The 24,129-nt window shown below is 47.0% G+C and overlaps 1 protein-coding gene across 2 annotated transcripts in view; it reads left to right on the top strand.

Moving 5' to 3' along the window:
- The first annotated feature begins 616 nt into the window (after positions 1-616).
- The window catches only part of LOC144139553 (uncharacterized), a 68,102-nt gene continuing 44,589 nt past the window's right edge, over positions 617-24,129 (top strand). Inside the window, exons 1-4 of one of the 2 annotated variants that reach the window (XM_077671857.1) lie at positions 617-736; positions 2,334-2,380; positions 21,295-21,333; positions 23,873-23,902. In XM_077671857.1, coding sequence (XP_077527983.1) covers positions 682-736; positions 2,334-2,380; positions 21,295-21,333; positions 23,873-23,902 — 171 coding nt within the window. In that variant the 5' untranslated portion in view covers positions 617-681. The remainder of the gene's footprint in view (positions 737-2,333; positions 2,381-21,294; positions 21,334-23,872; positions 23,903-24,129) is intronic. The other variant, XM_077671858.1, reaches the window with a different exon arrangement.

Genomic DNA, 24,129 nt, shown 5'->3' with positions numbered 1-24,129 from the left:
TTTCGGCTGCCACATTGACAAAACGGCCTCGTGAAAGCAGGACACTGAAATCATGCGAGGACTTAGGCGAGTACTATCTCACCAACCTGCATGCTTATTTGTAGGTGATTTCGGAGCCCAAAACAATTCCAGTTGCCTAAAGGCGGTTTCAAGCTTTGATCTACCACTGTCCTGATGCCTTAAAATTCAGTTGACTTTTTTTATGCTGTGAACAAAGAGCAAAGGAACGACAAATATTCCAGCTGGCGCAGCAAGCATTTTCTGTCTCTGGTTAGGACAAGTGAATGTGTAGAAGTACTTGTGACGTAAAGCTCGTGCAACCTAAAACTTGACAGGCGCTTTTCCAGGAAGCACCGGGTTTGGAACTACTGACGTGGAACGGAAACACCTGCTCTTCTTTAGTTTATTCATTCGTGCACTGCTCAGTTTTTATGCATTAAAAGAAAGAAGGCATAAGCTAGACAATTCTAATAGAAGAAAATAAAAAAAGTGAAGCAATGTTAACTGCTGTTGTAATCCTGCACTGCAGGAAAAATAGGGCTTCAAAAGTTTAGAAATACTTGGTATATAAGCAATGTGAGAGGGCCGCATCCTCCATAAAAAAACTGCTCTGAACCGGAGTACTTCAAGGCTTCGTGTTTAGATTGGGCGACTTAATTTTGAGGCCACGAACTTTAAAACATGCTTTGTTTGACGTTAACTCTTTTTTTCGCAACGCTCCCAGGAGAAACCGAACGTATGTAATTGTGAATATACCCAAAAATTGATTTGAATTTTAGGTGTTTGGTGTGTTTTACCCCTTCCACCAGTTCTATGGAATGCAAGATGGAATATTACCCCCCATTTATTCTTACCCAGCGATCTTTTACATTTATTTCATATTAGATATACCAATTTTATCTCATGGATACGCTCTAACTTTTTCTCTAATGGTTTGCCAAAAGATGCGGTTACGCCAAAAGTTGCTCGTAGACACTAATTATGCGTATAACTGTTGCTCTGCTGCATTCAACAACCCCCAGGGGCTTTTTTTGGTATCGCCTATTAAGCTATGTAGGTGTGGTAAAGGCCATTTGAATTCATTTCATAACATATGTCCATCAATGGCGCATATGAGCTCATTTGTCTGTAGACTGAAATGGGAGCTCACCCCATTCCGATATATGCCGCATTTGTTGTTATATAATAGATGAGGCAGTAAGCAAGAATGTCGCAGTTAGTCGTTCTTTTTCGCTCCAAGAGGAGTTTTTTTACGATTTCTATTCGCCCGCGGGAAGTTGCAGCCTTAGGCGTTCGTCTAATATGTATTCAGTGCACCCACTCGACGAGTGGGAGCCTCCTTTCGACAGAGGTAGGAATTCAATCTTTTACACAAATTGTTTGGGACTATTTTTGTTCCACACATTTGCCCCTTCAGTTGTATCGACTGATAGGTAATATTTTGTAAAATTCAAGGGGGTGCTTTTTCTCGGAATGAGCTCGATTTTCTTGAAGTAGCGGGTAAGGCGAGTAAATACACCTTAAAAGCGGGTGTTAACGTGTGACGGTGTTGAATCTCGTGTTCCTTGAATCTCACCTGTTGTTCGTGAGTTCCACTATTATTGCCGCGACTAACGGCAGCTGCCCTGGTGATTGGAAAATTCCTTTGGTTGGGTATTTGATTCGACGGAAGGCTGCTCTAAACTCTGTTCCTAAACAGAGTTTAGAAGCTTTCTAAAACAAGGAAGAAGCACAAATATGGAGCATAGCATACAAAAGCCATAGCGCGTTTTTTTAGGTCACTTAAGAACACTTGTTTGCTTAAAAACGTCCTTTTGTGTGGATTTATTTTAAAGCAGTGGTCTACTAACTGGCCTATACGAACCTGATTAGGTTATCGTTACTACCACAACACTCTCTTCGTGGCAAAGGTGAGGGCAGTTTTTGCCAATGCGCAAGTCACAACACAGGTGGTTTTTACTCGTCGACTAGTACGTGTTTTGATTACAATATTTGTGAATAACACGTCTTCTTTGTGATAAGAATCAGTCCCAAGTTGATGTGTGCGTTGTTTGAGAATTTTGCGTGTAAATAACGAGTGTGCCCTCAGATCTTGCTGCCCAAAGTTATATGCTCATCCCTCCCGTTTTTTATGTAGTTTATTTACGTACTTTTCACTTACCACTTCCAGCTCATACGCGCAGGTATCATAAATGACTCCTACAAATCTAATCATACCTTTTTCAAATAAATAAAACAAGAGCATACTCAATTTTTAGTATTTTGGTGGCTTCGACGGGAAATGTCACGAGTATTTTCGCAGTTATTTACAGAAAACATTTCGTCTTTTTCAGAGGCCTGCTCCACTCGTGCTCTGCCTGACGTTCACGGACTCTCAAAGGTGATGATTGTTCTGTAAACACGTAGAAAACTAGCGGTTGCCCTAAAGTAGTCTAATAGACAGACCTCTGCGAATGGAGGTAAACTCCTTAAGGGAATTCCAACCATTCCAAGTTAGGGGAATTCCAAGTGAAGAAGAACCCTTTATATCAATTTTTTTCAATGTAGGATTTTTCGTTTAGTGTAGGTGAGGTCGCCGGGTATTACACAAAATTGTTTGGGATGCACGCTAGGGCGAGAGGAAATGTTGCAGCTGAGGCAACGGATTCGTCAACTGGAATGGCCACGGTGACTTTTCAAACGACGCAGCACACATCACAAGGAAACACAACCCCACTTCTTCGCGAGAACATGCGTAAAATGTACAGACGGGTATCTAGGATTCGTCGGTTTGAATGAAGGATCTTCGTACTACTCTGTTCGGTGGTACGCTTAAGCCCGCAGCACCCCCCGTTTCTCCGCTAAGCGCATCCCGTTATTCCACTCACTATAATATTACCGTACTATCTTCTCCTTAAAGGAGCCATGAAGACAAAATACAAGTATGTGTTATTCGAAAGATTTCGTGTTTTTAATGCCCCCAGCGCTTATTCGAATGCAAACGCTGCTTTATTCACTGAGAAATTAATCAGTTTATGTTAAATTTTTGATTTTCCCGTTTAATCGTGTGTTTTCGTAGCTGCAATGACATCACAGACCGTTCTGCAGCCTAGGATCCCTTGATTTGCGATCCGCCGTACAGGGTAGAGACACATACACACTGGGGCCGCCATTTTGGATCGCTCGCTCACCGCCGAAGCAAGTCATTGTATCAAAATCGCGCTAAAAGTATCGCCGCAACGCGGTTAACTGGCGAAGTTTGAATCAACTGATTTGTATCGCGTTGCTTGGTCGCGTGGGAAATAGAACGAACAACGCGCTGAGCACGTTGACCCAATCGCAGAGGCATGGGACCGTTCAAAGGGTGTCTCCACCCTGTATGGCAGAGTTGGTATCGAGGTATTCGCGCGTTTGTTTACGTTACTGAACCTAGATGGCGCCACCATACCGTGCCGTGTCGTTTTCTGCCTTTTTTGTCGTTCTGGGAGAAAATGGTTTCGTGAAACATACTGCTCGCTCGACAACAATGTTCACGTAAGACACCGTCGCGTCAATCAATCGGCCAGTGTCGTCTGAGACAACCCCAAAGCCCTCCAGTCCTGTGCAGCTAAACAAGAATAGTGCGCTCAGTACCAACAACAGCAGTACGCAGCGGTACTTCTATGTTTACATGTGCTTTCGTAACTTACACTTACCGCCATTCTTACGGCTTTAAAAAGAATGTGCCCTAAATTTAAGGCAAATAGCTCATTCGGCAGGCTTATACACTGCCTAATTTTCGTTTGCTTTTGCCGCCCTCTGCCAATCGCCGAGCTGTCTCGTGTGACATCATAGGTTCTGTTGCGGGAAATGAGCTAGTGGGTCGCATGGCCATAATCCTTTTTTCCTAATTATGTGGCTTATTTGAGCGAAGTTTACGTTAAAAGTGGTGTGAGTATGATTCTAACGAGGCAATCTTTTGAATGAACCAAACTTGCGTTTTCTCTTCATGGCTCCTTTAAGGCCGATCAACACGGCGGACCGAGTCCATGGTCCAATCGGTCACGTGATGAGACGTCACGGTCCACTGCGGCAAGATTCAGAGCAGAGCGCATCCAGAGCGGACCGCGAATGGCCGACCGTATGAACTCACAAGTTAGAAGGTTTGACACAGGCGCAGTTTGGCCGCCACAACATGTACCGCACAATCCAGCACGAAACGTTTCATCCACACAATAACTGCCACCCGCATGCATGCCGGGCGGGCGCGCTCAAGCAGCCGCCGACGTCGTTCGCACGAAGGCGACACGAGGAGCGGCGACGGCTGGGCGACTCGGGCTGCATACGGCTCGTCCCCGGTCGCTGGAACCAAACTCTTCCCGTAAATTGAGGCCCACAAGCGTGGAACAATGTGATAATGATGGCTAGCATGGCACTAGTACGAGTAATGGGACTCGCTAGTAAAAGCGCGGATTAAGTATGCGTCGCGATTGTAAGCCTAGCCCGCTGCCTACCCCACCAAGGGTGATTAACAGGCTCCTTTGAGCGCCTCGAAACAGCCGCGCTGCCCGCGCCGTTCTCTATTGACGCAACTGGACCCGGCTCCGCCCACGAGGCGTTGCCGCTGCCAGACCACACCGATTGATGTCGTGGTCCGCCATCGAGACTGCGGACCGAAAAGCCCCGACGAATATTTGGACCATGAGGGCCGCGGTCCTGCCCGGTCCAATGGCGGTCCGCGCGAACTGGTGACGTCCTATCACGTGATGTCTGGACCGTGGTCCGAATATTGTTTTTGGTCGGCCGCGTAGATCGGTCTTAAACGGCCCAGAATGGGCGATTGTCTCTCGCGTTGGGCTTCAAAACGTGGACCCGGAGGAACCCATTACAAACACGACATCAAGAAGCGGTACAAACTGTATTCTACAGTCCAGGCGTCTCCCAGTGAGCGTCCCATCATGGGCCATAGCCTGGTCTATATGGTGCACGGGATCACCTAAAACGTTACTTTTTGCTACACCAGTATGCAGTCATGTGAGAAACCATGGCGGGTTCGCTATGCGTGCGCCTGCGTCCCAATCAGCAACACAAACCGCTCAACCCTAAACGTTAGAGATGCAGAAAGGTCGAGCCAAAGAAAAGCAGCGCTGCGAGAAACCTTACTAAAAATTAAAGCCGGTTCTACGCTTGTAAATTCTGCTGAAGCAGCGGATGTGTTGCACCAAATGCACTGAAATTGGAGCCTAGAAGTTGTTTTTATTTTATTTTTATTGACGCAAGTGCACGCAAGAGTATAGTGTGATGAAATATTTACATTTATTTACTTAATTTTTTGCCGTCTTTCTTAATCCATTCCCGAAATTTGGATGCACACAAGCACCGCAGAACGTCACTTTACCTTTCACATTTCCGATTAGGGTTCACCTCAACATTACCTCTATTTGTACAGTGTTTGCTGCTGTTTTTTCAACAGCGATGGAAGCGAGGTCATTTGAGTGAGCCCTTAGACAGTGTTGAAGAGGATTTTACGGCTTCGGCGCCTAAATCTGGCTAAAGGCCAGGGGCAATTTTTCACGGCACTTTGACTGTGGCTGCCTCGCTACGCTGCAAAAATAGCGCAGTCACTACAGCGTCGTCGTCCCCTGCGGTCTGTGCACTGCAGCTGATTTCGAAGCGTTTCTTGTACTGCCGTTTCCTTTGTAGTCTAATGTTCCTTGGAAGGCCACATCCGATGGCTAATAATTGCTGTCGTGGGTAAGCATAGTTGCAGTTCTTTTGCGGCAATAACTCGTCGGTTCTGCGGAGGGATTTTTCCGCCCTCATCGGCCTGCTGGTGAGAAGGTGCGCGTTGGCAGCTTCGGTAAGTTTTTCCGGGTGCGACCGGCAACCCGGCACGCGACACTGAGGCGTCTTGCAAACCACTGCAGCCATCCATCCAGTAAAGTAAAATTCATCGCAGCCGAGAGGTAGCACAAAATGACCTGCCGTGCTGTACGGACCCAAACAGTGCTCCCGTCGTGTGCTTTCGTGTTCGCGAGCCACCTGCACCCCGTACCGCAAAGCTGTTACCAAACCGGAAACAGCAGATAAGAATGGGAAAGAATACTGGACTGAGTGGGCTCATCGACACGGCGGGTGTGGCTTCACAAACGTGACGTCAGGGCCACTCCTAACCTTTTATTTCCTCTATTGTGCTGGCTCAGGCGCTCAGAGAATGCACGGCAGTCGCAGCGGTGTCGCTATGTGTCAGTCCATTGGGGTACGTTTACCTGAGCGCAATGGACCGCCGTCAAGGCGGTGGGGCAATCTCTCGGCCTAGAGGGCTACCACTGCTGGTTCGACGGCATACATATCAGTCGGCCAAGCGTGGTGCGTCCGCCTTACTCGTGGAATAGCGTGACAGGCATCATCGACGCATATCGCGAGCACTCAAATGGTTCGGCAGAACGCGTTGCGCTTGCTAGAAGCGCTCACGGAGCAAAGTGGAAGGCGGCGTTTTGGTTGAGCCAGACAGTGAGGCGACGGCGAAAGCCGCCATGTTGAACAAGCGCGAGACGTACATGGTCCTCACAAGGACCGCCATTTCGAATAAACAGCCCACTTCAATGATGGCAACCGTGACTAATACAAACGCGTAATACACAGCGGCAGTGGGTGAAACAGCTTAGTTGAACATTGGCACCTCCAGGCAAAACACGACAAAGGCACCGATTGGAACCGTCAGGACCACGTGGGTGCCCATTATCAGAAACATAGGCGAAAACCCTCTCGCGAGACGTGCTCTGGGGGAGGTTGCCAAAAACTTCGGTGCATTGCGTAATGTGTGGGACTGTTTCGGAATTCCTTTCGTTTTGAGAAATTGCAGTCGAATCACTTTACTGTGAAAGAGAAAGCACTTCCAGAAAACCACGGCACAAACGTACTGTTGTTTGCCACGTGCAACTGTTTAAATGCGGCAGCAGTGAGCCCTCTTCCAGGATTGAATTCCTCTGGCTACCGCTGCGAGCGGTACTCCTCCCGTTAAATAATATCAGTGAGCGGCTTATTAAAGGCGATAGTCTTTCATGGGCTACTTAGAACCAGAAATTTTGGTCTGTCTGTATGTCTGTCTGTCCGTCTGTCTGTCGGTGACTCGATTCAGCCACCCGGCCAAAGTAAAACAATGCCTGCGCAATAGTCATATATTCACAGCTAAATGTACCCGTCTAATTGCGGTGTTGTGTTCGTACTTGTAAATATTGTCTAAGAACAACGTGACATTACGCATATATAAGACAACAAATTATAACAGAAATGATATTTGCAGCGTTCCTTTATAAAAAATCGTACATGTTTGATTTTGGAGAGATTAAATACTTCATCAACTGAAGAAAAAAATATCACTCCGCCGTCGCCTGCTGTCGCCCGCGCCATATAGCTTGAGGCGGCATTTGAAGAAATCAAGTGGCATCAGTTACGAAAGGTTCCACTATATAGATTCCACGTTCTGCTTGGAACGCATGTGGACTAGGGAAACGCGGTTCTATAAACGTGGAAGTAGGGCGCCTCGATTCACGCGCGTCTTCGCCGTACGGCAGCGTTGGCATCAAGATACCCGGTTTGGAGCAGTGGAAGGCGGGATATTTAAAATTATTTAAGCAAACCTTTGGCGTCTTTACCTTGGGAGGAGCGCGACGCAAGAGGAACAACATGAGAGGTGAGGGGAAAGCGAAGGGAGGCATTTATTTGGCAAAAGTCGATAAAGACTACCGTCTTTTGACGACATTTGCAACAAAAGGAGCAGATACGCGGCCAATTTTTTCATCGTAAATGTTCAGGTCCAGGTAGCTGGTAATACAGGACCAGAAGATTGAAAGCGTAAGCGAAATAGTAAGGCCTATATAGATAACAACAAACAAATTCTGGCGCGACATTTAAATACCTCCAAGACGGTATTCCTGTGCGGTTATCAGTTTTCTTGCTATAAGAGGTCACGGGCTTTACTTGTCGAGCTCTGATATTGCCGAGTATCTATATTTCTTAAACACCGGTATTTACTTTGTTTCTAAACGTGAATAATTTTGTTTCCACGGTTATCTGTAGGTGTGTTTATACTCCTTCATTTGTGTTGGTCTCTCATTCTATCAGCCTCTTAGTAGGTACTACCGGCCCACAAAAATGAAATAGTACCTGAGCAGGAAGTATACACACAATTAGGTCTTCCAATTTACAAGATTCTCTGATACGGCACATACAGACCTAGATTTTTCGAACAGAAGAAAGAGTCAGGGATAATTGAGCAGAAAAGTTGGGTCATAACCGAGAGTTCCAGCATTTTTGTTTAAATTTATAGGCATGGTGGATCTCTCTCAGTTTATTTTTTTCTTGACTTTAGCTGAGGTGTCCAAAAACTATGATTGCTCTTCATGTAAGCTGTCACTTTCCTATTCATAACCGTTACTCTTGCGGTTTGTTTTTCATGGCCCATTCGGCGGACGTTAATAATTTTTATATGTGTTTCGTAAGGCGGGAGGTCTCTCCGGACGTTGTATCGTGGCAGCAGGCATTGAATGTATAAATTTGTAGCTACACGGCTACCATAGTCTTCGATATATAATAGTGGTGGTGGACACCAACCCAAGCCAGGCAAATGTTACACTACAATTACTTCTACGGCTTGTCATAAGCACTAACAATTCATCAAAGGCAACTACCATCATAACTCTCTCTAAGCGTGTCAGTACACAAGGCAAATGGTGGGATTTATGCAGGTACCTCTACAAAAATTAGAGCCGTTCCACTTAATGTCAAAGATCTCGGAAGTGCAGAGTAGGGATTCGCCATAATCGGCTACAGCGCTGTTATCCGCTCCCTGCTGCCACCCAATGGATTTCAAATTTCCCGCCCTCGCAGTGCTCACTCGCCCCCTGCATCAGACTGCGCCAGTGGGAGTCGGTTCTTTTTGCGCTTGTTTTAATTTCGTATGCTGTAGCTGTTCTGCGTCATTTCGAACGTTTAATTTTTCTTCTTGCGCGGATGAAACATTTCTGCGTAATTTAGAACGCGCCATTTTTTCGTTGCGCGGCTGGAGCCTTTTGGGTCATTTCGAACGCGCCATTTTTTTCTTGCGCGGCCGCTGTTTTCGCCTACTATCGTAAAAACCAACCCGACGAGCGTTTCTAACTAAATGAACGCGGGGGCTGCCGGTTTTATACATATATTTTGCCTTAACTGTACCTGAAGTTTCTTTCCTCTAAAGAACGGGAGATGTATGAGAAGCGCCAGCGGTTCACGAGGTTCGAACAGTTATGACTATATAAACCACGTGGTTTACAGAAGTCTCAGCGTTACTCCCTGACCCCGCTACAGAAGGCTCTACTTGGGTCTGTTTCCGGCTGATTCCGGCAGTCTCATTGACCGTTAGCGAGGTAAGATGACAAGGCGAGCCCATGAAGTGTTCTGCACTTAAAATTTTGATTTCCTCATTTCAATACTAAAGCTTGTACGGTGCCTTGGATGACAGTTTCTGAAGCGTAGTTTGCCGGTATTACCTAGGCTGCACGAACTAAAAACACGCCTGCCAGTTTCAAGAGCAGCTATAATTTTAGGTATACTTTTATCTCTTATTTATTCAAATTATGGTTACTAGTACGCTTCCTGACTGCCTGAAAATATGTGGGGAGAACAACCTCAGGGGCTCGGACTGTCGGCGTCTCATGTCGTCCTCATCGTTTGTCGTCGTATTCTCATGGGGTCACTGCAGTAAAACAAGGGAGCACTCGCTTTCAAACGCCTCGCGCTAGAATGTTTCATCTCCCTTGGCAAAAGAGCGTACTAAAAGAACACACCGTGACACTCGTTTTTCGTTCGTGATGAATTGCTTGCTTCTTTTTCGCTTGCCACGTAAAAGCTTCCAACATTTAGTGAATTGTTGGTCGGCGAAGTGAACGTCTCATCTCCGTGCACTGTCAACAAAAGGACTGTTCGCGCAACCAGGATATTTTTTAAAGCGATGTATGTCCTCCGTCACAAATTTGCGATATATGTCCGTACCGATAAATAGGCAGATGCTCAGTTCTGGCGTAACTGCTATGCACAAGAAGTCAGTGAAGGACATCATGTTGGAATCAAGTTCGTGTGTAATTGATTTCTGCGTCAAACGAGACAGGTGACCGCCTATTTTGGGAACTTCGAAGGCCAGTAAAACCCGCAATGGTTTTACTGGCGGGTAATGGCGGGTTGTAAACTTTTTATACGGCTTCCGCTGAGAGAAGTTTTCGACACAAGAAATTTTCATCTGCTCCTCAGCGAGTACCTCAAATCATAGCGTACCCTCAAATCGACGCCGCTTCAGTTATGAAGTTAAGGCGACTTCCTTATTCAAGCAGCCGTCTCCATTATATGCCTGATATCGGTTACCTTGGCCCACACACGTGCCACCTCCAGAAGAGTTTTTTGTGAAGTGAGATTCAGTCGCTGAACTAGTCAAACTAGTAGGCATTTCATATGATGGAGCCTTCCAGTTTGATTCGCACAAGTAAGTGATGGCGCCCGTTGTAAATTTGATATGATAGTCTTCTTGCATTCTTGCAATCCTTGGTGCGATGAAAGGGCCCCGCGCAGTGAAGGCAACATTCCTCCTGTTGGAACTTGACTTCGCCTGGCGTATGTTGTTCTGTAGCGTCATCGCTGATATGGTCATTCGATTCAAATAAACAGCATCTATCTCTGCAGAACCTTGCTACTAGCTTTGAAGCAGGCGTTGAATGTTGTCCTTTACTTGCATCCTTGGTGACGGTTTATTAATTGGCGTGTCATTTGCTGCTGCAGTCATGCTGGAAGTAGCCTTCCTACTGCGTATTTGTAGGTTTAGCGGGTGAACTAACATCGACATTTCATCAGGTAGCTCACCCCCTGGAACTCGTGCTTACCTTTCCGGTAACGTTACCTGTATAAACTTGAGATTGAGCGGATAAGGAAGACTCCGCAATAACGAAGCCTTCAACAAAACCACGTAGAACTCAATCCGCACATTAGTATTTTTAACGGGCCACTAAAGTGCAAATGCTAGTTTGCCTATATCAGCAGGCTGGAGTGTTCTGAATACAATATACTACTCGCATAGGGAGGTGTTGCTTATTAACAAAGAAAGTGCCAAAGATATTTCAAATGTCGATGCCACATCCACTTGCCGCGTTGTACTTTGTGCCGTCGCGAACCACGAATGTATATTGAAACGCGATTGGTGGAGCTTGCCTAAGCGTTTTCTGAAACGAAAATGGAGGCTGCTGGGATGTACAAAAAATATTGTATGCTGGAACTCCTGATGATCAGAGCCTTTGAAAAACCCAAACCACAGCAAGCACACAAAATATATAAAATGGCGGAGACCAGGTGGTTGGCTGTGTTTCAGTTTTAATGTCATTGAAACTTTTCCTTTTGCAAGCAAGCGCAGTCAAAAGATCGATGTATGCGAGGGAACGCCACAGCCTGCCGCATCTACTCCCCACTAGTGCATGTAGAATCGACCAGGAAAACAGGAAAAAGCAGATACAAACAAAGGATCGGCGAGAAAAAAGACGGCCGTGAAAACGTCGAACAACACCAAACGTACTTTCAAAGCTTGCTACCAGGTGGAACCCCATCGGGGACGTTTATAGGAAAACATCGCCCCAAAAAGCAGTGGTCGCTTGGCAGCCATGGAAGAAAATAATAGGAGACCGCATATAGTTATGCATTCACTCTTCGGAAGTACAGCTCTGTTGACGCCGCTTCCTCCCTGTTTCCTTTTCCCGAGCCACCGGAGCTGACCTAGCATGTGACGATGCGCGAGAACCGCGATACTTGTTTTCGTGTAGCTTCATAGCGGCGTTTGTTCAGTTTGTCCGGCGCGGTCTCAGATTGAGTAGGTCACGGGGCACGGTGAATTCCGGACACACTCCGATTATACCTATTATTAGGCTTTGCGCTTCTCCAGCGGCGCCGGCTGCTAAAATTTTTCTTCCACCATGTTGGTGCGCAAATTTAATGTACGCCGCCACACCAGGACGACATCAAACTGCCCTGATTTGCTGCTACAAAATTGAACGCCAATTAAACGGGATTCCAATAAAATGGCGGCCATCGAGTAATAACGGGCAGTGCTCGCTCCGGCCGTTTTGTGACGTGCTTGTAAACGCCTCAAAAATAATATCTTCGGCTAGCACAGCTAACACTGGATGTTCCAAGCGAAAGCTTTGCTTAGCCTGGTTATAAGCTGGTTGCACTGGGTTAGCCTTTGATCTAGCTGTTATTGTTATACTATCCACACAATGGTGGTGGTGGTGGTGGTGGTGTTTATTGACGGGTGGACCTAGGCTTGCGTGGTATGCCGGCAATTACTCACCCGATCAGCACCTTTCACCGCCATGCGCGGGAATTCACCATAATTCGCTGAGGCTTGTGACCCTTAAAAATTGCAGGATCAAACGAAAGATGTCCCTCCCCGTGATCCAATGGCCTTCCGGGAAAATTATATCGTTCAAAGAGGCATGCAGAGTGGCTTTCCTTCACAGTTCTTTAAACGAAGCTAACCGCTCCTTCGCATGCTCTCGGCAGTCCATTATAAACTGACCGATGTCGCCTGTAGCACCACACGTTCCGCACAGAGGTGAAGAGATAATGTTCAGCTTATGAAGCCACGCCGGTGTCCACACTGAGTTGGTCCGGATGCGGAACAGTAAGGTTGCCTCTGTCCTCTTCATTCCTTTGGTAACACAAGGTCGATGTTGTGGTCACCAAAGAGAGCGGAAATGATCTTGTACGGTTGTTGTTTTTAAGATGCGCCGTTCACCTGGGGCCACCTTCAGAAGACGAGTGCACGATGTCGCTTCACGAGCCAACTGGTCCGCAGCTTCGTTTCCAAGCACTCCTACGTGGGAAGGGACCCACAGGAAGCGAACGCTAAATCCGTTTTCCTTTATCTGCTGAAGAAGACGCAGGGAGCGTTGGCAAGTTTTATCTGCGGGAAATCCAAGCTGAAATAGTTGTAGGGCCGACTTGGAATCCGTGAGAATTACCGCATGCTGCACCCGAAGCGATTTGATCTTTTGCAAGGCCGCCTCGATCGCTACTCACTCTACCGTTGTTGACGTCAACTGGTCAATGCGAGCCGCCCAGGAAACGTTCATGCCGGGAATCACAAAGGCCGCTGCACTGGTATCTGCTGCTCAGTCGACAGATCCGCCTCCCTTTATGCACGGTTTTATTGCTCTGAGGCATGTCCCTCCTGCGTTGGCGTCGGCGGCCTCCGCACGCCACCTGCGCATGCGCGACTCTCCTCCGCTCTTTTCTCCGACAGCTGTGCGCAACGCTCTCACTCCGTCTCATTATCATAAACAACAGCTGCGTGCGCGCGCTTCGCTACGCTGGCGTCTGCTCCGGCGCGCAAGTGCGCGCATGCGCGACTCTCCTCCGCGGTCTCCTCTCCTTCAGGCGCTGTGAATATAAAGCGGGTAGCGCGCTCTGGCGCTTCAGTCAAGCGCTCGCTCTCGCTCGACTCCGTGTGACTTTGATTGACGACTCCGTGCGCTGGTACGCGATCCACTGACCATGTACTTAAGCGACCACAAAGCCGCCGTGCTCAAAGTAAAGTGCAACCGCTGAAAATGACAACCAGTCTCTCTCTCAGTAAAAGAATGAAAATTACGCCCATCTTTCCCGCGTATGAGAACACCCGCATGTGATGGAATGCATCCTACGCGTTCACAACACGTTTCACGCGATTTAGAGAATCAATCCAATGGAAACACCAATTGACCCCCCCCCCCCCCCCCCGATGCGTCGCATCACATCAGGGTTCCCCTCGTGGGAAGATGGGCGTAAGTTGTCCCGCTTCCGGCATTTTTTGAGTCGAATGGTCAGGCGTCGCTAGCCGATGTCGGTTCAAAACCTCCAGCTCCTGCAGAACGCTCCCAGCAGACGGTCTGATCACGCTCACATGCTTGATCAGCCCGTCAGCTAACATGCAAGGGGCGGGTCACGTAATTAGTCGGAAACTAGGTGCGGAAAGCGCATTCGCCAAGCTCGCAGCGACGGAGGAAGTGGCGAACGCTGCGTATTTTTTGTTCCTTCTTGTTTGAGCGCAGCCGTTGGGGCAGCTCGGTCAGCGGAGATCGGCAGGGCGAGTCAGGGGATGCGTTTCCAAGGGTGCGGCCTAGGTGCGGTCACCTGAAGGTGAAAAGGAAGGTCAAAAATGGAAGAAATTGCACCGGGAAAGGCCCGTTCTAATTATGTCTTTCTTAGCAGGTAATTGGTCGTTGGCTGCCATACAAGAGCTGAAATGGCTACAGAACAGGGAATGTTTTATTTTATATAAAATTTTTCTAAACCTTTATTATGGGCCTGACGTAAGTATGTACACGTTGCTGTTGCATTGGAAGGCTGTTAAGATCGTCGCACGGGGTCAGTTTAGGGAGGCCTAACAATTTGCTGATATGTTCCTATAATATGAGTGTTTTATCTCCTAAACTCTGCTTCAATTGCCTGTGGGGAAGCTCTCATTGATTATTTGTAGAGCGTTCATGACGCGGCCCGCTTTCCCTTTTAGGTACCTACGCAGATACGTGAGCAGTACATATTGTCTAGCAATTGCTCTTCATGTATTATTTATTTGAATTGGTACAAAAATTAGAGTCAGCGAAAATATTTTCCATCGACAGCCTGTATCTGAAGTTTTGACTATTAAACTTGAACTCGTTCATGAGACGGCGTGACCTCCTCTCTTGCACTAGTTCTCAAGGAGCACGCGCATGCAAGTTGCCTTTGAGAGCTGAAGACTATACTAGCGATTGAATCCAGTTAATGTGCTAGGGTGGCACATTTTTTGTCTAGGTTTTCATCAGGAACAAGCTATTCTGCTTCGTTGTCGAAGTCGGTTGTAACAGTCAGATTCAATTCGAACTTATTGGGTTGTTCAGTCAGCTCACCGGTCAAAGCGGAGTCACCTCCATTATGGACTCATTCTCGCTGATAATCTTTTCGTTTGGGGCACTGCACAAAGCACCACAATCTCGTTTAAGATAGTCCATGATGAGTTGCAGTACCTTGAGATTATGCACTGGCTGGAGATGAGGTGATACGTCGTTCATGACCGGTGGTCTTCAACTGTCTTGTCATTCGATACGGGTCATGGCCCAACATGTTTGAAAACCAGGAAGCGGGTGAAGGTTAGTGGAGCACAAACGTATAGTAAACTTTAAATGAGTCGGGCCATTCAATTGACGAAGAAGATGACACGAGCCTTGCTGCCCATGACATGACTGCTGGCATCTTTGCATAAGCGTCGTCTTCTTTGCAACCGGATCAAAATATGCAACATTGCCAAAACCACATATATAAGTGATCAATATGACCTATTGCGACACGGTATTAAAAAAGACTCCGCTCGACGATATGGTCACGGGGAGCTGAAGACGAGAACCGTAGATGATTTCGCTGTGGTCTCAACCCAAGAAGACGAAGAAGCTGCGTTCCCGTGCAGCCTATGCTACCTCAGTAACCACCGCCATGTAAGTTGTGTAAATACATCCTCCGTATTTGTTATGCTTAATGCCGTGCGTTCTTCCACACTGACACGCTATATTAATTTGTATATATGATAGTTGCAGCCCAAAAATTGGCCATTGTGAGATGTTTGGTTTTTGAAACGTGTCATTTATTTGAAACTTTAACCGTATTTAGAGATTTTTTTTCGTGTAGAAATTTCATAAATGGCTGCACTTTTGGTGGCATGTTCTTAGCGAAAACATAATTTATTTAGCCACAAAGTTGTTGGTGGTCATGGCAACCCGAGTTTCTGGGCGAACTACACGCTATGGTACTGCCAGTGGAAAAATCGAGCGCTTCCAGAGAATCTCGTCGACTCCAGTGACATATTGTAATAAATTTAAGGTAGGAATAATTTTTGGCGGCTATCTTGCGTGGCTCGGCACAATTAACCCGGAATACATGGTAGAAGTTGAACAAGGCCAACATGTTTCACAACTCCATGACTCTGACAGGCTGAGGAAAGTCACTGATCGCCTTCTCCTTCATGACGAACTGTCTGATTTCGCTTGTAGTGACTGGGCGGTACACAAGCACAATGTCTGTAAGGTACTTTGTATTAATCGAGTGTTTTTGTATCCATGCGGAAGTGTATTGGTTGATCTGAGCGAAATAGACTGGCAAGGGCACTTCGCGCTACTGTGTTGATAACCTCGCAATCAAATGGTCATCGGGGTATGTAAATATATGTAAAGACAAAGGCAAAAGCACATGTTTCGTTCATACTAGAAGGTTTGGTGGTCTTGGCGGCGTTTTCGAAACACTATGAATGCGCACATACTCTACGAGACAACATGGGGAGGTGATGGCCTTCTTATGGACGTCTGTTAGGGACCAGCTGCCCCCTTTTGCCCACCACACTCGCGGCAAAATCCTTCAATTGTGTTAGCACCTACCATCCTGCTTTCACTCTGCGCGTAGGGTATCATAGAGATGCACATAGTCTTAAAGGAGCCATGAAGAGAAAACAAAAGTTTGTTTTATTCGAAAGATTAGGTGTTTCATAGTACCCCAAGCGCTTTCCCGGAAGCAAATGATGCTTTATTCACTGAGAAATAAGGCAATTTAAGCCAAAATTTTAAATCTCCCGCTAAAATTGCACATTTCGTCACGTGAACAATGGCGTCATACGAGCCGGTCCATGAAACAGATAGTTAGTATGTCGACTCCATATAGCACCCACACGCAGGAGTCGACCGAGACGGCGGCCATTTTAAAAATACTAGTAAAACCTAGTGCACCCGCAGCCCTAGTCATGGAATCGCCTGATCCGGAGAACAAAACTCTCGCCGAGGAGCTCGGGCTTGCATTTAACAACCTCACACCACTTGAACGCTCCATGCTTCTAAGTGCACGAGCGGCAAGAGTTGTGGGATACGCGGTGGACGGGAAAGCGACCATTCCGCGATAGCCACAACAGACGAACGCCCTGCTGTCGGCAACGCTGCCTCGTCAGCCCCGTCGCGACGGACGAATACAGACTGGTACGTATGTGCCGTATTTTTATTACGGTTAATAATAGTTCAATTTTAGTAGCAGTATCGCTTATGCCAGTTGGCCTTTGTCGTGTATGGAAAGCCGTTCGCGCGAGCTCTCTGCTTCGACCAGGAAGATACGAGCGTCAATGCGCGGTGTTTACGGCATTTTTCCCCCAAGGTCAGAGCGCCTCGAACCCGAAAATTCGTCTGCGCGACGGCGAGATGTCGAGCTCGGCCGACGGTAGTTTCGTAGGCATTGGCGCACACGCTTGCGTGTTCGTTCGGAACTTCAACCGTTTACTCCACCGTTCTTTGTCACAAAAAGAATGTGCAGTATGTTTCACGGGCATTTAGCTCGCTATGCAAACTGTAAGCCCTGCCTAACATGCGTTTGTTTTTGCCGGCCTCCGCCAATCGCAGAGCATTCTCGAGTGACATCATAGGTTCTGTTGCGGAAAATGAGCTGGTGGGTCGCATGGTCATTTCCTTTTTTCCTAATTATGTAGCTTATTTGAGCGAAGTTTGCGTTATAAGTGGTGTCGTTATGGTTCTAACGAGGCAATCTTTCGAATGAACCAAACTTGTGTTTTCTCTTCATGGCTCCTTTAACTCGCCGGTGATCCTTGTTATTACAATATGCGCGGCTGGCGCGATATTGCTTGGGGATGAACGGATGATTCTGAGATATAACATTTGTTGGAACTATAAACACGGGATGATAAAACGTAATCTAGACAAACGATGCGACTGAGAGAGAAGTGGGGTTACCTGTGGCGAGTGGCAAGAAGTAATGGTCGCGTGATTGATTTTCTACTCCCTCGTTGACAACATTGTATAAGCAGAAAACCCTGCGAAGGCTTGATTTTAGATAAAAATAGGAACAAATCCCGAATGTCGCTACTCACCTAATTCAACGAAAAGGTCGCAGTCAAATCGACGTAGAGTTGACAGTGCAGGGTTATGACAGAATTTTAGAACGCACAAATATCACAACCGAAATTAGGCTTTGTGATTTGAAAATTTTTGTAGTATAATAACAAGGGTTAAGCACCTCTGGAAATACCTTTGCACAAGAACAGATCAGCGGCTTGTTCATGCCGTATAGCAGAAGGTCACTTCTAGGGCTTGTCGGTCTGCCACAAATGCTGGTAGCCCTCCGACATCGGCTCGTCCATATACCAGTGAGGTGGGACCTAGATCTTTCTTGATTTCTTAGAAATAGCACCTTGCTGCTTGACCGGAATCACGGGTTTGTTGGTGAACACCCATTTACAGTCTCCTAATTTCGGATTCGCGAGCGAAATCACTAGCCGTCAGTACTATCCAAATTTCGGTAGTAAATATGAACTTCAGAAGTGCCATGTTCCTCGAGTGTTCCAGAGGGAGAAGCAGGGGAAAATGCCTTGGATTCGGAGTACCTGCTCTCGGGATGCACAGTAGTACCCCTGTGGAGAAAATAGTGGGGCTTTTAAATGGGCAATCTCTTTGCACGCCATGCAAGGTATTCTATCCTGCGATCGTACGTCAAGTCTAGAGATAATTGCAGAGTATTGTGATGCTGGGGAACGAGCGTATTCGGGCAAGCAATCATGCAGTTCCGCACACTATTTAAACCCCAAGTTACATGCAGGCTGAACTACTAATACCTTTTCTTGAGCTCAGGTCCGGCAAAAAGCTCCGGACGCAGATTTTGAAGTCGCACGATTAGTTTTCTCTGACCTACTGCGTGCTACGCAGCCGTTTAAGTTGTCATTTTTCGCTTATCTGCTCCAGCCTGCTGCGCTTTGACTCGCAGTTGCTTTCGCTGAACAGGGCCTCAAAATTGGCCTACGGTGGAACCGGATGCGGGGTATAGAATATATATAAAAAATTCGCCCTCATGCTAATTCACAACAAGGTCACAATGCCACTGCATTTCCTCTCACTGTTAGAAATGCGCTGGGGATAAAATGGGTCTCAGTGTCGGTGAATTAGCTCCATTGGTTTAAAGTCCAAAACATACCTAATGCGATGCTCTGCACGAACGGGGCGGTAGTGTTGGTGCAAGAGGCCACATCATGGCTGCTTCAGTTCATTGCGCGTGGGATCTGTGTCGCGGATGCGACGCAAGAAGGGAGTCAGACAGCCGGTCTCTTGTTCGCTGCGCTGACCAGGGCCAAACTGCTACGAGCACGAGGCGTGAGCTTGGCCCGTGTCCCAGTGCCCCTGCAGCACTACCTCTTTTATTCCCCATCATTTTCAAAATCTAGGCCGAAAGGTCCGGCGGAGCAGAAGATTCACCAGTCGCGTAGCCAGAGGAGTGGACTTGAGGGCATTCATAACTGACGAAGTCATCGGTTAAGTTTCAACAGTGTGCATTTTGCAAGAATGCACCCTTGTGGTTGCATCAAGCGGTAGGCTCCCGCAGTCGTACATTAAGCCGCGTTGACTTCACAACGTGAAACGTCCAGTTGCCGTCGTTTTCGTCGCCGGTCGATCCTACCAGTCTCTTTTTGTGACGTCGAGTTTGTTCTGCCATGCCGTAGTAATTTTTTGTACCTGCAAAGCGTTGGCCCCGTGGTCCCTGCTGCCTATGTTTTTGCGCTATACTTGAATTTATTTTGCTGTAGCAACGGAACAAAAAATGGGGGACAGGATGAGCTGGGGGTAAAGGAGTAATGGGGGTCCAGCAACTGAGGGGACGACGAAAGTGAAGGGAGTTCAAACAAGCTGCGTAAGGGGAATTAGGTTCTTGAGAACAAGTCGGCCAAACACGGATACTCGCAATTTAACCCCATACTCTTTTGCTGCACATCATAATGAAAATCAAACACCCAACAAGGCAATCATGAAAAATGAAATAAACCAAAGGGCTCACATATACTTAAACTAGCTCCACAACTCCACAAGGTAGTGGGTTGCGAAATTGCGACAAAGCACTAATGACCAATTGTTTTGTCTTAGCTACTGCTCAGAATTGCTGTACGTGGTACGCCCAATTTTGTGTTTAGTGTTGATTAACGCACGGGAGATATTGGCATATTCATAGATATAATGAATGAATGAATTAATTTATTGTTACCCTGGAAAGGAAAGACCACCAGCAGGCGTAGTTTGTCTCACCTAAGGGTGGACACCGGAACGCATGCTGGTGGGGGGGATGTGGGGAATGGGAACACAGTTGTACAGGAAAGGGAGGAGAGAGAGAAGGGGAGGATACATATATCCATATATACAAGATTGACAAGGACATATTTGTACAATATATACAAGCTAAACGCAAAACACTAAGGAAAAAAAGGAAAAAGCCCGCTCCCCCCCCTGACACACGCACACAAAAACTGCCACAGTTCAGTTTAGCTGGGGAGAAAGCGGAGAGCCGGGAGGACTCCTGATGCGTCCAAGTAGGAGCCCAGTGCGTCACGGACTCCGTCCCACTCTCTGGCGCTGCCTGGCGGCCACAGAAACTCTTCGAGGGGCCCAGCCCCTCCCCTGAAGGTGGCCAACAGTTCAGTCCACCCTGCCACAAACTGGGGCCACTCCAGGACCAGATGCGGCAGGGTCTGGAGAGCTCCCGGTAGTGCTGGCACGGCAAGTCGTCGACGAGCTCCAGGCAGTGTTTTCGCTCGGCCGTCCACACGCACCCCACGAACGGGCGCACGACAGCCAAGCATTGCTGTCTGGGCATCAATGTGGGCCTCACGGGTGGTGGGGCCTCTCCATCGGCCAACCTCGGGTCAGGGTGCTGGGCCCGTCCATGCCGCTGGATTAGCAGGTGGACGTCATCGGCGGCTGCCTGGGCCACCGTGGGTGAAAGGGGCGCTCGTGGGCGTCGGCGGCCCACTCGTCTGCCCTCTCTTTGCCCTCCAGCCCAATGTGGCCTGGCACCCACTGCCGCCGCATGCGAGCTGCCCGCTGAGCTAGCCGTGCCACCTTATTCCGCACGGCCCAGACCATGAGGGAGCGCGGGTCGCCCTCCCGGATCCGCAGTAGGGCTACTCGGGAATAGAACACCATGGGCTAACAGAACAAGGTGGCTATTTGAGAAGTCTCGCATTATTGTTTTGAAATATCATGTTTTCTATAAAGACCCAGGTGCAAGTTAACCTAACAATTTTACTTTGGGCAGCTATAGCTTCGAGTACACGTCAGCGTTTTTGCAATGAAATTAGCAATAGAAATACTTGAAGGACGAAGTATTCCTGTGAGAGATTCCACGAACGGCGTTTTGCCTCGATGTATGAAATATTGCATTTCTGCATGTATTACGTTTGGACGAGAGCAACCTGCTTACTGTCTGCTGTTTTGCGCGCAGTGCTTGGCCTTCTGCGATATTTCCTGCGCTGGCGAAGAAGTAAGTATCTCTGCCGCAGTTCGTGGGGCAGCATCAAACCAACTGCTGCTTTCATTTTGTGCAAATATTTTCTGACACGACCGAACACGTGAACTGACGCAGAATACAACTCCTGCTTGCCATTATTTTACATTACGTTATACTCTCTGTTGGATGGAACCAGCGCAGACAATACGGGACGCCGAGGAGAGCACACAGGACAGGCCATGTCTAACATCTGACTTCTATTAGGATAAAAGGAAATATATAGGCAAAAGAAACCGCACCCCCAAACAACAACAAAGATGCATAAAACCATTGCGCAGAGAGGTACGAAAAACCAACATAAAAAAACGAACTAATCCAGGTGCCAAAAAGCAATTATGAGGCCCTCAGGTATGCAATCTCTCTAGAATGGAGCGGCGAGCTCACCGGGCTTACGCACGTGTCTTCCGTGTCTGCAATGTGAAAAGCTTCAACAACTTTCCGTGTAATGTGCCGACCAAGTTAAACAAAATGATAGTGCCGTGTAGATTAGCCGAGCAGCCAATTGGAATACAGTGTGACCATTGAGGACGTTAGTCTTGAATGTGTCACTTTAGGTTTAACGTCGGCCTGTCATACCCCCCTTTGCACCGTGCAGAAAAGTTTCATGGCACAATTTTGAGCACATTACTCCTATATGTTTTAACAGCGGAGTGTCATGCGCTAGTTTCCAGGAGATGTATGAGCCCGTAGACTGAGCCCGTACATCTTAAATCCTAGTCGGGTCTATAGAGCTAAAGGTAGCTACGCTGCATCTTCTTCACTCACTGTTGTTACGCTGTTGTGCTAGCCTGAGAGCACCGCGCCACTTCGTCACTAACCAATTCTCCGTCGTCGCGCGCCCGCGTACTAACTGAGGTGCACCAATTCGTACTCTCCACTTCTGAGTCGTCGGGGCGTGCCTGGAAGCTTTGGGGTATTCTCCCTTCCCACACTGCGTCGTACATACATCACGCTATATCTTACTCTGTACACGAACGGAATAATAAACTGTGAAAAATACTGCGAATGGCCACTGTGGATCTTTTTTGGTTGGTTACAATACTTATAGCGCACGGCACGTTGTCTCAGTTACGTTCCGGCAGTGGGATGGGTACGAAGGACCACCGCGTTTACCACAGTATGCTTACAGCTCCGCTGGTCATCTGCTTTCACAGAGTGCCCAGGAAATTATTTTTTATACACTGGCTCAAGTCTCTTCTGCCAGCGAGCACAACAGCGATTTCTAGAGTGGCGCCCGATGATATTGGAATAATGAAGACTGTTCGGGCACCAGCAGGTCATCTGCTTTTATGGTGTAGAGTGAAAACACTCTACGAAATTGCGTTTTATGGTGTACGTTATACGGCAATGTTGCCATTGTTGCACTCAAACTTTATATAGCCCACACTAAAGAAAGAACTGCCGGAATATCGAAGAGGAATACGTTGCCTTAAACAGGTAATGATGGAGGCGTGCTACTTCAAATGTTTATGGCCTTAAGCCTGCCCAGTCTCTTGAAACTTCGTATGGCTGTATGACATGCATGCAAAGATACACAACGGACGACCATTACTTATATATGGCATATAATCAAAATACAATACAAACGACCTGAATGGGCAAGAATGCTGAGTGAATGGCTTCACCTAAAATGTTTTTACTGCGCCTTACCCTCAAAAGAGGGTCCGGTCATGTCCTTATATTCTGATTATAGGATGCGGTGTTGTTATGGTCTTATTTTTGGTGTACAAGGGTATTAACGAAAGTAAACTGGTTCGGTGTAGAGGTTCAGTCTCAAATTACTGAAATCAAGTGCGGTGGTGCTAGTGCGGCTCTCGCAGAGTTTAGTTTTCTTTCATGTGAAGTTTTAATTCTATGTTTTATAATTTATACAATACTGTTAATCATGAGAGGCCCAAGCAGGAAGGAGTTAATAATTCATTCATGAGGTAATACATTTCCGTAAACCAGGGGGTTTTTAGGTGTTAAAAGTATTGCTTTGTGTTTGTTTGCTTATCCTAGGTTAGGTTACCTTGCGTTACGTTTGTCAAAAAGAAGTGCGGCAACAAGCTACGTTCATTCATAAGACTGCGCCAGGCGTCTCTATTCAAGTGTTCTAGTAGTCTCAAGACGGCACTCTAGACACAGCCAATTAAAATGACAGTTTCCGACCACGAATGCCCGCTAGGCCGTCATTTTTCCAAGAGAGCAAGTAGGAGCTTTAGGATGTACAGAAAAGCTGTGGTAAAATGAGTTTAGAGTATTAATCGGAGTGAGTGCGTTACGAGCGACAGAAACAAATTTTTTTTCTGCGGAAAACAGATACCATTTTCTTATACGGGTGGCGAAGTCACTTTGTTACGAATGTAAACCTCTTCTTCTATTGCAGTTTCACGGGGAGGTTTCTTTCCAAGTGTTTTTTAGAATTATCTTTTCTAGTGTGTCCCAGTTTCACTACCCTCTTCCTTCAGTTTGTCATGAAACTTGTCGACATTTTGTATGCAGATGATGCCTAAATATTTTTTCATTACAGAATATACGTGGTTTATTTCGTTTAGTATCGGTGAGTTTGATCTGATTTTAGTTACAAATATTGCGCGAATTCTTGTTTGGAAAGATTCTTTGCTGTTTTAAATAGGAGTTCGAGTTACTATAATGCCAGAATACTTGCTTACAGTAACTAAAGTAATTACCTTTTGTGACTCCGACGGTACATAGCTACACCTGGTTCTTATGAATTAGGGATACCTTGATGGAACGAAGGCGTTTGTTGGGAACAATTCTTGGATA

The sequence above is a fragment of the Haemaphysalis longicornis genome, unplaced genomic scaffold (assembly GCF_048455015.1).
Source record: "Haemaphysalis longicornis isolate Haplotype H1 unplaced genomic scaffold, Haemaphysalis longicornis Haplotype H1 scaffold_5, whole genome shotgun sequence".
In the NCBI taxonomy this organism is placed as follows: domain Eukaryota; kingdom Metazoa; phylum Arthropoda; class Arachnida; order Ixodida; family Ixodidae; genus Haemaphysalis; species Haemaphysalis longicornis.
This window is presented reverse-complemented; position numbering and strand designations above follow the sequence as displayed.